General features: G+C 45.9%; 1 protein-coding gene across 1 annotated transcript in view; it reads left to right on the forward strand.

The window, feature by feature from the left end:
• Nucleotides 1–11941: 11941 nt before the first annotated feature.
• Nucleotides 11942–13187, forward strand: part of LOC125759856 (uncharacterized) — a 52323-nt gene continuing 51077 nt past the window's right edge. The window contains exon 1 of the mRNA XM_049419278.1: nucleotides 11942–12055. Within this exon, the coding sequence (XP_049275235.1) occupies nucleotides 11945–12055 (111 nt within the window). The 5' untranslated portion in view covers nucleotides 11942–11944. The remainder of the gene's footprint in view (nucleotides 12056–13187) is intronic.

Here is a 13187-nt window from a genome sequence, read left to right on the forward strand (position 1 = left end):
AAAAAAAAGCGCGTCGTTGCTACGACCATCCCATTCGGCGCGTTTCCAATGGAAGTGTAATTTTGTGAACGCTTCAACACACTCTGGGCAGGCGGCTTTAGCCCAAATCTCGGTCATAGCATTCATCCATATCTAAAAATACCTCTCCGACGCTCGCCTGGCTGTCGCACGGTGTTCCCCGCTCGGTCTGTGGCAATTAATGGCCAGGATGGCTAGAGGGAAGACAGGACGCGCGTAGCGATCCTCTTCGCGTTTCACAAGGTTTTCAAGGAGTGCATATCGACGTATCAATGTTTTTATTATGTGCTTGCTGATGGCATCTTTGCGCAGTATTCACCATATGCGTTGTCGACGTATATGTTAAGAACTTCAGCTACCGAAAGGGTTAAATCATGATCGTGGTCGTTAGTCGTCGGTACGAAGATGTGCCACAAGGCGTCAGCCTGAGTGCGTCGACAACAAGCGGTGCTATATCTGCGAAACAGTGGACATTGAACATGCTCAACTGCTTCCGTGACTACAAGTTTCACTTTAGTGTTATACCGATGCCTATTACGGAGGCATCGGCCACCATTTTCTGTATAACCAATATATAGACGGACATACATGCGTGTAACGTAGCATACATGTACGTCTTGTATATTTCTATTAGTTAACCTAAATGCACGCGGGTGGAAAGCCGTCCTTTTTCAGGTACTGCTACGGCCAAATCCGTTAGGTGTGCTTGAACGTACTTCGCCCGGATAGCGATACAACGAAGAAAATAAAAACAAATGCTTTTTGCCTGCATTTCTAGCCATAAGATCAACGAAGAGCTTTCAAAAAACATTGAGCAAAACAACAAAAATTTTGAAGTTAAAAGTGCATACGTATTCAACGTGCACGTGATGCCTGTAACGTTTGAGCCATCTTTTGCCACGGTTGGGGAACCAGGTCCCCATTAGCTGCAAACAGTGCTAATATGTAGTAGTTATAATACTTAAATGTAATAGGGCTTATATCCATTCTTTTATTTTTGATATTGACATGTTCAAACAAAGCGAGATGACTGAAAGTTTACCGAAATGTACATATTATAATTTTAGGCCACAATTTAAAAATTTCACTAATCATAAACATCTAAATCGCATGGCTATCAACGCTACAATTCATGAAGCGTCAAATCAGTTGGCCAAAGAGAACGCCTAAAACAAGTTCGAAAATATTTTTACGTGTTTGTCAGGGTCCATTTGTTGGTTCATATGCTTGCGTCACTTAACAAAAAGAAAAGCGCAGCTTGCACTAGTGGCGCAAGACTGGAACCAACAGCGGAGGTAGTGTTCGACCTAGCATTTTGTAAGTTTTGTAAGCGAAGACAACGAGCCCAATGCGAGTTCAGCCAAGTGCATCACATGCGGCCCCGGCGCCAATTGTATTGTGCTGTACAAGGTCTGCACACCGCCTTCCCTTCTTTCCGTCGGCCACCGCCAACGGAGGAGGCCTGTCTTTCAGAACCGTAGAGAAGACTCGGCGCAGTCAGCCGACATTTGAAGGTGGCTCTGTAAAGGTCATATTAAATGTAAATTTGGTAAATACAGTTCTTATGAAAGAACAAGTGTCTTCCATGCCGGGCACTCCGCTCTACGGTCTCCAACCCTCGTGGTGGCTTTGGTACCCATGTACCCGGTCCCGCAGTCGCAAAAGTGGTAAAAGTAGTAGGGGTACAAACAACGACTTGTGAAAAATTGCAACAGGGCTAGCAAAAAAAGTGAAGGAACTTTGTAAATTCCAAAGTGTGTTCGGTGAACTCTTGAGGCCATTCGACTGACTATGCCATGGTATCGGGGCATCCACATTCTTGAGGGGCTTCTCCGAACCGCTTGCCGTGGAATCATCATCGGGCCGCTTGAGATCCATGTGACTAACTCGACTGCTGAACGAGACGTCTGACGAAAGAGCGTTGTCGCGCGCGTCTCTGTGACATCACGTGACTGCTGAGAAAGCGTAGGGGGGCACGGACGGATGCCGCTGACGTACGCCGCCGCAGCCGCGTTGCGCAACGCGGCTGCGCGTTGAGTGTTGGCTCTCAGCCAACACTCATTGGACAGATTTAGTCGAGCGTCCGCAACAACATACGGACGCAGCCTGCCATAGGAAATGGCTGGCAGGCTGCGTCCGTACGATGTTGCGGACGCCCAACTAAATCTGTCTATTAGCAGCGCGCCGCGCCGCGGTCAGCGCCACTTGTTCAGTCAAAGCCGCAGCGCACTAGGCCTATTGCCGCACGCGCTTCTTTTTATCTTTTTATGTAACCAACCCGTTACACGTGTAACCACTTCCTTGCGCGCGCCACGTTGATATGCCGAACATTCACTGTTATTTTAAATTGTTCTGATAAGCTTCATTGCGCAACGCAAGCAGTAGAGTTTATTCTGTAATTAACGCGACCGTACGTCGTCAAACCCTTTCCTACAGACACGTGTGGCACATACCCGTCTCCCACGGGCCGCGGTGTACGGGTATGCGCCACAGGTGATTGACAGTTTATATCGAACTAGGAATGAGGAGAACAGACATTGGTAACTTAAAGGCGAGAGCGTTTAAAAAACCCGACATCGGCAGCGTCAACCCGACGAATGGAAAGAATCAAAATTACGATCCCAGCAGGAGTCGAACACAAGCATTCTGCGTGGCAATCAGGTATTCTACCACAGAGCCACGCGAGGTCTGTAAACTGGTTTGGAAAAACAGCCTATGCAGGCGTAATATCGATGCAACGTCAATTGTGGTTGTAGTGGTGGCTATCTAAGTTTACAAGAAAGCAAGAAACACTACATGATACTCCTACGATGTGTACCCCTACGATACAGGCGTCATATCAAATTAACGTCTGTGCTTCCAGTGTTGGCTCCGCATTTATAGCAGTCTAATAAACATTACATTTGTATTCCTATGATTCAGAAAGCTATATTGAAGCACTGCTCGACCCCGGAGGGATACACTAACGAAGGTTACGTATGATATTCACATCACCGCACCGGAAACTGCACTTAGTCCACCAAAACGACGCAGTGCCCTCTTCATTTCTTACGAGGCTGGGCAAAGAACTCATGCTGACCAAGGATGATGCAAGATGGAGTGACAGCCGCTTTGTAGACTATGCTACGTAGGCCGCATGCGCCCAGGTATACGAATACGACAAGTGCCATCCACTGATGCTGGCCTACGTAGCACTATCTAGGTCTACGTAGCACTATATCTTACCAACGCGAAGGCTGACTTCAGGTCCCGAGAAGTCGCCGGATCTATCGACAAACAATTTGTCGACGAAATGACCGAGGCATCCACGAATTCCAACAGCTGTACTATACATCGTACTTCACTACACATGGACTCTTCGTCACCGTGATCCCGATCGAATCCGATAACAAGCCATGACCAGCTGCTGGTGCTCACTGATCACGGTGATAATAACCTCGTTCAAGAAGTGTCAAGAACGTCTTCCACACATGCACAAGGGTTGGTGAAACGTGCGTGCGTTTTCATCATAAGGGACAGGTATCAGAACTGCATATTCAGCTTGCCGCTTATGGTGTTGATAATACATACGTACCGTTGGCAGCGTTACCACTGTAAACAACTGGTTATATAACACATATGCGGCTCTTCAACATATATGAGTGCGTATAAAATTTAGAGAAATCTTTGTAGTCATTTTGCAACGTTTCACTCAGTGAAAAGGAATTACGCCACAGTCACCTTCCCGCCACACGCTTCGCGTAACATCGACTCCCACGGTACGTGGGATCTGCCGAATTTTTTACAACGCGCTTTCTAGACGTGACTTGGCTCTGTGGTAGAATACCCGACTGCCACGCAGAATAATTGGGTTCGATTCCTGTTGGGTCCTAATTTTTTAGTATTTCCATTCGTCGGGTCAACGCTGCCGATGGCGGTTTTCCTTAACGCCCTCGCATTTAAATTTTCAATGTCTGTTCTCGCCGTTCCTGGGTAGATATAAACTATCGATTCACAGTTTATGTCACATGTGGCACATACCCGTACACCGCGACCCGTGGTAAACGGGTATGTGCCACACGCGTCTGGAAGAAAGGAATTGATGACGTACGCGACAGGATTTTCACGTTATTCATGTGATGACCCGACAGACATATTCGCCAATCCTCTTACCCTGCCATGGCAATTTTGGTTTACACGAAGTGAAGGAGGCGATCAAGAGAGCACCCAGGCGAAGGGAATGATAGATAGATAGATAGATAGATAGATAGATAGATAGATAGATAGATAGATAGATAGATAGATAGATAGATAGATAGATAGATAGATAGATAGATAGATAGATAGATAGATAGATAAAGTTCAAAGTGCCAAAGGTTCGCTAAGGAATGCTTTGCATTTGGTAATTCTTACCGAAGTGACCACATTCCAATAGTTCTGAGCGCAGCATTATTGTGCGAACGTCCTCCACAGGTCCCAAGTGGCATATTGACAAAGCCGATCCGGAACTGTTTCTAAAAGCTACTCACTTAAGTTGGCCCGATATGCGTGGCTTCAGGATAGATGCAGCCGTGGACAGCTCTACAGCTTTTTTGGTTGACGCTGCAATGAAGTGTGCCTCAAAAAAAGATTGGGCTGTCTGGCCACCGACGTGTCTCATGGTGGAGCAATGAGTGCCGAAATGCACGCAACAAGCGAAACAAAGCATGGAAGTTGCTTCGGGACTCTCCGACCACAGGAAACCTTAGAAATTTTAAGAGCATGAAGGCGCAAGGCAGGAGAATGCGCCAACAGGCTATAAGGGAGATATGTCAAAAATTTTAACAGACATCAGTTCATATACACATGAGTGTAAAGACTGAAACATGCTTAGTAGGGTAGCAGTCCAAGAAGCGTATTCACTGCCTCTACTAAACACACAAAGCGACAGCTTGGAAGACCAAGTGAACTTCCTAGGTGCACATTTTGAACAGGTGTCTAGCTCGTCACACTATTCTGAGGCTTTCCCACGGTACGCAATGTGAGAATCAACGTCATGCGAAACAGCCAGCAATGAGCTGCATACATCCTCTTGTTTGTCGATGAGGCTAATGAAGTCATTCATGTTGTGACATCTAGTTCGCTATATATCACGACACTGTCATACAAGCATGAGTGTACAATCTGGTATATGCCATGCTAATGACATATTTTTTGCTACATATATACGATGCGTGACCTGCTATTTATGTTCGTCACGCACTCCTGTCATGGCATACATATTTAGGTATATATCCAATTAACAAAACGGCCGCGAGTGTACAATGAGCGTGGCACCTAATCACGCTGTACATGACATACGTGTCATGACTTTCATGTTAACTCCTGTTATTTGTGTTCGTCACCAAGTGACGTCGTGAGATACATATTAAAGACTATAGTCTTTCTTGGGGAACTTAAACGCAGAAATTTTGGTCTGTCTTTCTGTCTGTCTCTCTTTCTGTTTGTCGGCACGTCCCTCGATTCAGCCACTCGGCCAAAGTTGAACCACTTGCCCAAGGGCCAGCCGTCTTGAACTAGTACGGCTGTTCATACTTGTGAACGTTGTCGATCAAAAAGTAAATATCATGCATATTTGAGGTGCAACATCACTAGGTAAGTATTAGGTGGCGTGTTCCTTTAATAGAAAATGCACACATACGTAATTTTAAGGACCCTAGTTTCTTAAGCTGCGCTGAAAATGCATAAGAATGGAAGCTTGAGCGAGTTGGTATGCGTTCATCGTTGTTGAAACAGCGCTCACTAGACGACGACGAAGTAAAAGAAGGCACAGGACAGGCGCTGCCTGTCCTGTGCCTTCTTTTACTTCGTCGTCGTCGTCTAGTGAGCGCTGTTTCAACAAAGCTGAAAATGTGACTGCGCTGAAATTTGCCTTCCTCCGTGCCCTTCGCACGAGCTCATTGTTGTGTTTCGGTTTCGGTTCTGTATTGCACTCTACGAATGCCATGGGTTGGTGTTGAAAAACTTTAGTTTTGAGAAGGCCAAGAAGGTGAAAAAAAATATTTAAAAAATGAAAAAGCAGCGTTGTGGGCGGCCTTCAGGCTGCCGGTTGTGGGCGCCGCTCTGGCGTTCCTGTTTTACCCAGGCGACGGTAAATAAAAGAGTGTGTGGAGAGTACTCGTTGAGTGCGGACGTTTCTCTGCAAAGGTCTTCGCCTGCTGCTGCGCCGGGACTACCAGCACGCAACACAGCACTCATGTTTCCCGACGTATTGCCAGATGGCGTCCATATCTCACACAGCGCCTCTTCTATCGTCTTTACACGACATTTGCAGCGAAGCACGCAGATACGCGGCCAATTTTTTCGGTGTATATCAAGCCAGCGAAATGGCCGCCAGCGCACCATGAGCGTGGCATGTAAGTGATGCTGTACATGACATGCGTGTCATGACTTTCATGTTAACTCCTGGTATTTGTGTTCGTCACACAGTCACGTCGCGAGATACCAATTTTGGTGTATATCAAGCTAGCGAAACGGCCGCCAGCGCACCATGAGCGTGGCATGTAAGTCAGGCTGTACACGACATGCGTGTCATGATTTGCACGTTAGGACCTGACACATGTTCTTCATACACTATTGTCACGCCATATCAATTTTGGTATATATCAAACTAACGAAATGGCTGCAAGAGCACCAAAACAGTGGCATGTAAATCATGTCGTTCATGATATGGACATCACGATTTTCATGTTATGACCTATCATGTATGTTCGCAATAAATTCGTGTTACGCCATACCAATTTTGGTGTAGTACATCCTATTAACCAAACGGCCAGGAGAGCACAAAGTCGTAGGTGGCTAGATAGATAGATACGCTCAAAATCGCAGAAGTTCGCTAAGAAATGCTTCGCATTTAAAAACATAAGTTAGATGGCAAATATGCAAAATACGAGGCGTAAAACGAGGTTTTATGCTTTGCTGTGCTACAGGCATCACTAAACTGCTGCAATAAATCCACGGCAGGCTACGATCCTGTAGTATAGGAAATGTTGAAACACCTGCCCTCTCAAACTCAAAAATCCCTCCTTTCCCTGCATAATCCTCTTTGGTTTTTCGGGGAGATCCCCTCTGCCTGGAAAGAAGCCACCATTTTCCTGATTCTCAAACAGGACAAGGACCGATCCTCAGTTTCCATTTGCAGGCCTATAGCCCTAACAAGTTGTCTGTGCAACGTTTTTGAAAAAAAAAATGATACCTCGCGGCACCTACATTTCCTTGAAGAAAACAAATCACTTGACCCATACCTGTACGGTTTTCGAGAGGGTACATCTACCTCTGACCACTTTCTACGCGTCGAGGCACCCATTCGCGGCGCTTTTGTCCACAATTCCTCGATATGCAAAATACCTACGACACCACATGGTGTTTAGGCTAAGTGCGAGACCTCTCACATTCAGGTGTAAGGGGTAAGATGTTGACGATAACTGAAAGTTATTTCTCTAATGACACGTTGCGTGTCCGAGTGAGAAATGCTTTGTGTCGAACATTTATCCAGGAAAGTGGAATGCCGCATGGTAGTGTATTGAGTCCCACTCTTTTTATTATAAAAATGAATTCGCTGCGTCTGTTCATTCCACGCAATATGTTTTATTGTACACATGCCGATGACGTGCAGATCGGTTTAAAATTATGCAATCTTGCAATGTGCGAGTGGCAGGCTCCACATGGTTTGAACAAGGAAATCAAATGGGCAGACGGGAACGCGTTCAACCTTTGCAAAAAAAGCACTTGTGTCTTATTCTCCAGATAAGAGATGCCTCAATCCCGATCCGGACATTGACCTGCACGGTCAGCGGCTACCTGCGGAATGGAACATCAATTCCAAGGCGTAGTTCTAGACACTTACCTTCCATATCACACATCAAATATATAAAGTGCGCAAATACTACGTGTTGTAACTAAAGCTAAAGGCTAACAGTGTTGTAACACTCTACGTGGGTAGTCACAAGAAGTGTCTGATGCAGCTCTATAAAAGCCTCATACGCAAGTGCCAAGATTACGGAGCGATAATCTATCAGTCTGGGACACCAAACGCTTTGCAGATGCTTGATCCTGTCCACCATTTAGGTTTTCTCCTTTCTACAAGTGCTTTTCGCACCAGCCCCGTAGAAGGTCTCTACTTTGAATAAAACGAGTGGTCGCTTCTTCTGCAGATATCTTACATGACTTTTCCGTATTTTCGCATTGTGAACGCGGACAAGGAACACCCTTAACATTACACAATTAATCATATGCCCAGTTCTGCCCTGTTTGACAAACGTCCTTCGTTGAGGCAGCCCTACTCACTTCGTGTGAGGGGCCTAGCTGAGGGTATGGGTCTGCCGCTTCTTGATCACCGTTTGGTGGCACCCGCTGCATATCCCCTGCCGTGGTAGTGGCAGCTGAGATTGCGATGTACCCTTCGTGGAAGTCAGAGGCGTAGCCAGAAATTTTTTTCGGGGGGGGGGAGGGGTTACCATACTTTTTGTATGTTCGTGCGTACGTTTGTATGTGTGCGTGTATATATACGCAAGCAAAACTGAAAAATTTCTGGGGGTTTCAACCCCCCAACCCCCCCCCCCCCTTGGCTACGCCCCTGGTGGAAGTTACTAAGCATGCGCGTAGTGCACATATCCCTAATCAGTACACCCTTCCTCGGACTCCAGCACTAATACACTTTTCCAGAATTCTTTACGATGCCTCACAGTCTCACACTTCTGTTTCCTACGCAGCAGTTGGTCCATCCTTTCCACATGCAGGCGTTCTGCACGCGAATACAAGCACCTTGACAGCAGAGGCCTACGCGATACTTGCGGCCATCAAACATATCATAGAATTAAAGCTACAAAGTGTACTTCTCTCGGTCTACACACTTCTACGCACGGTCGGCACACTCAAAGAGCATGTCGTAGTGTGCTGGGTGTCAGGACACCGCGAAATCCAAGGAAACGTGTTGGCGGACCAGCTAGCTGCTTTCGTCCGCGAAGGCGTTGACGCCATTACATCCATAGCTGTCTCTGCACTTGAACTAAAACCATTCCTAAACGAAAGCTCAGGGATCATTGGCAGCCGTTATGAGATCAAGCGACATCTCGCCAACTGGCCTCCAGTATCGAAGTCACGCCACACCGAAGTAACACTTCCATGTTTAAGAACAGGACATACACACAATACACGCTCACACCTTTTGTCCGGTGGTGTAATATCTGGTGTTTAACGTCCCAAAACCACGATTTGATTATGAGAGACGCCGTAGTGGAGGGCTCCGGAAATTTCGACCACCTGGGGTTCTTTAACGTGCACCTAAATCTAAGCACACGGGCCTCAAACATTTTCGCCTCCATCGAAAATGCAGTCGCCGCGGCCGGGATTCGATCCCGCGACCTTCGGGTCAGCAGTCGAGCGCCATAACCACTAGACCACCGTGGCGGGGGTTGTCCGGTGGTGATCCACTTCTCTGTGATAAATGAGGTGAACCACTCACTGTGCTTCACATACTCATTCAATGCAGTAGATTAGATCCCATAAAAAAATTGGCCGCGTATCTGCGTGCTTCGCTGCAAATGTCGTCGAAAGACGATAGAGCAGGCGCTGCGTGAAATATGGACGCCATCTGGCAATATGTCGGGAAACATGAGCTTGTGCAGAGGTCACGGAGGAAGGAAAGTTTTCCTTCCTCCGTGGCAGAGGGCTTTCGTCGGCGTGCATAGCATCGCATTTTCAGCGCTGCCGCACTTTCAGTGCAGCTTAAGGAACTAGGGTCTTTAGAATTACGTATCTATGTATTTTCTAGTAAAGGAACACACCACCTCATATATACCTAGTAATGTGGCGCCTCAGATGTGCGTAATGTTTGCATTTTGATCGACAATGTACAAAAGTATGAACCTAGCCACCAGTTCAAGATGGTTGGGCTTTCGGCAAGTGGTTCAACTTTGGCCGGGTGGCTGAATCGGTTGACAGACAGTCAAACAGAAAGACAGACAGAGAGACAAAAATTTCTGCATTTAAGTTCCCCAAGAAAGACTATCGTCTTTAAAAAGCACTTCCCATTGCCAAACCGAGAGCAAATACCACTTCATCCGTCAATATTAATAGGTATAGAACCAGTTTTTAAATATCAGCCACCGTTTGCGTTTTGAAAGACGTTCATAGCTTTCAGGCCATATACCCAGGCAATTCTTAGCACGACCTCTGAAAAGAGGTTCTTGCAGCGGTAGCTACAGAGCAGAAGCACCTGCCTTCCTGTCTTTGGCCGCGAAGGCCTTGAAGATGCATTTGTGCTTTTTCCCATCTCCCACTTGTACATATAATGGTAACTTGTAATTTGTTTCACACCCATAGATCACATCGCGTATTACTGCCATAACTTTACACTCTATACACACCTTTTAAGCGCCTTTACAGCCCGTGATTTAAGGCTTCTATACAGCCATAATGCATCCTGTCATCGTAAGCATTGGTCATCGCTTGAACCACCCAAAAGACATGGCACTATTTCGCCAGCCATGGCCCTTGCGCCACAAAGCCCCACTAATCATCACCATCAATTATCCGTGTATTCAGCGTTTCGTTCCTGTCATAAAAGCTTAAATAATCTTTTGATGACAAGAGACACGTTATATTATTCACAGCGAGTGAATAGATTATGGCGTTCATGATGCAGTGGTGGTCTCATTAAATTTTGTCGCTTTATTCAAGTAGAGGAGCAATTTCAATGTATATTTAAGTCTACCAAAAACTTCTATTAAGAGTGAGATTGCCTCGGTCTTCCTAAAACCAACCCGAAGATGTTTGGCAATCTATATTACCAGGTGTTACTGATGGCGCGACAGTTTATTATTGATAAGTTAACAAACAATCGTGATACAATAGCCACTGCCTTTAACTCATATGTTCGATCCCTGTTAAGTAAGATCACTGCCAACATCCTTCATTCTAATGTATTGTAGCATGCACAATTGATGGTGTCATTGTGTCATGAAATGGCATTCTACGACACAAAACACAAGTTCGCCGCAAGAGCCAGACAGAAATGCGAGTTCAACAAAATGGAATGTTATACGAGGTAAGGCTAGCAGCTAACTCCCTCCGCACACAACCTGCCGTAATTCGACAAAATGCATGCGTAAATTAACGCGGTTACTGCTTCGAGCAAAGCGACTTATGTGCTGGCTATCACTTCACTGGCAACTGAGCGATGAGAGCAGCATGTGCAAAGGTAAGAGCGCTGTGCCCATCCACGTCAAGAAATAACGCACGCGACTGCTTCTTTCTAGCAGAGAGCAGAGCTCCTCCCGGAGCCTGAAACGCGCCGGGGGTTTCCATCTATTTGCTATCGAAATAATGCGTTGCTGCAATTGTGGGAGTCGTTCCATGTGTGATTGCATAGCTTCTGCGGGAAGGCAGCGAAATAACCGCGCCGGCATTGCCACTAACACTACGTTGACATGAAATGAATAATCTGTTTTTTACGCTTTAGTTCTGTCGGCGTTGTCAGAAATTTATATTTCTTTATGTTCGCACGCGATGCGAGTGTGATACGCAGAGTAATGTGCACGACGATTTATTCTGCCTGCGACGGTCTTTGTGCGTCATCACGGATTTATCATCTAACCTGGCTTGAAAATACTTGCTGCGGAAGTGCACGCCGAGCGCTATTGACGACTAGGCGAATAATATTTCTGTCAAAAGTGCTTGTGAAACCCTTTCTTTGTCGCAGCTGTTTTTATTTCTCAATGCTTCCCTTTGTTAAATGATCGTTCATATAATTCAGAATGAGGCGCTCCTAGAAGCACCAAACCTGCTTAAGTAACAAAATCAACATCATAAGAACCACGTCAAGTTTCAACTGTAAATGCACCATATATATATCCCCTGGAAAGTGTTTAGATTTTACGTCTTTTATGTTTTGCAGGACAGAGAAACCATGATCTTCCCCATTCTGCCGTTTCTAATAGACTGCGCTGCTGCCGGTGCTGCTGGAGTCATTGATGTTCCACGGGAATATTATGAGATTACTTGGCAAGATCTGTTGGATGTAAGTATATCATTTTAAATAAGAAATATGGCGATTTTATATCGTTTAGGGAATTTAGCTGCATGTTAGAGAATAATTACTAAATCTTAAGACCTTGCTCTTTTCAGTAACGTTCCGTAAACCGTTTTGATTAGTATTTCTAACATAAACCGCAGTTACATTCATCATCTACATGGATGTCCAACACTAGTTCGCCATGACCGGTGAAGAAATTTTAAAAGTACGTAACTGGGGAGTATAAAGCGCTTTACACACATCTTAGAGCACGAAATTTCTTGCCTATGCTCACTTTTACGGTATATACAGTAGGCAAGACTTCCAGGTGACCTTGATGTCTCCATGCACCGGCCGTGGCAGCTTAGCCGGTATTGTGTCGTGCTATGGTACGGTATACAGTTTCCTCATTTAGACAGAGGCCAAGGCCAACAACAGCCGTGTACCTAGATTTAGGTGGACGTTAAGGAACTCGAGGTTTTCAGCATTTAGACGTAGTCCGTTGTGCCTCATAACCATATCATGGTTCTGACACGTAACACGCTGCAAAATGTACTAATTGTAGGCCTTCATATATCCTCCCTCCTTCTTTTGCCTTGTTATATACAGTCAACCCCAAACGTTTGCGGACTACGCGAGCACGTGCCAAACTGCCCATCCGTGCCACCTCGCGGTACGCGATCTACCGTCGACTGCAGCGCTAGCCTGGAAGCAGGTCTTGTCATTCACTGGTATATGAATTCTCTACTTCGGTGCAGCGTATCATTAGTTCGTTGTTTTCACGCAAAGCGTTTGTCAGTGGTATGAGGGTCACACTTCTACTTTGATATCAGAATCAAGCTACGACGGCGTACTTCGAAAGGTGTGCTTTTGGGTAGTTATCACTTTATGACGATTGCGACTGATAACATTTGTACTGATGGACTGCTCTCGAGACAGAAGCACGTAGCCGCGGCTGTCGAAGAACAAAACGCGTGAAAAAGTGAAAGGTGGAAAATATTCGTGTCCACTGGGAAAATAACCAGGCCATAGATTAAGAGATGGATGCGGCTTGGCCGTAGTGCTGCTGTCGATCGCCGCTTACGTAGCGGAAATGTCGCGAAGAGGCTCTTGACCACGCGGTCGCGTGGTCGATAAA

This window comes from Rhipicephalus sanguineus, chromosome 9, assembly GCF_013339695.2.
Source record: "Rhipicephalus sanguineus isolate Rsan-2018 chromosome 9, BIME_Rsan_1.4, whole genome shotgun sequence".
NCBI lineage: Eukaryota > Metazoa > Arthropoda > Arachnida > Ixodida > Ixodidae > Rhipicephalus > Rhipicephalus sanguineus.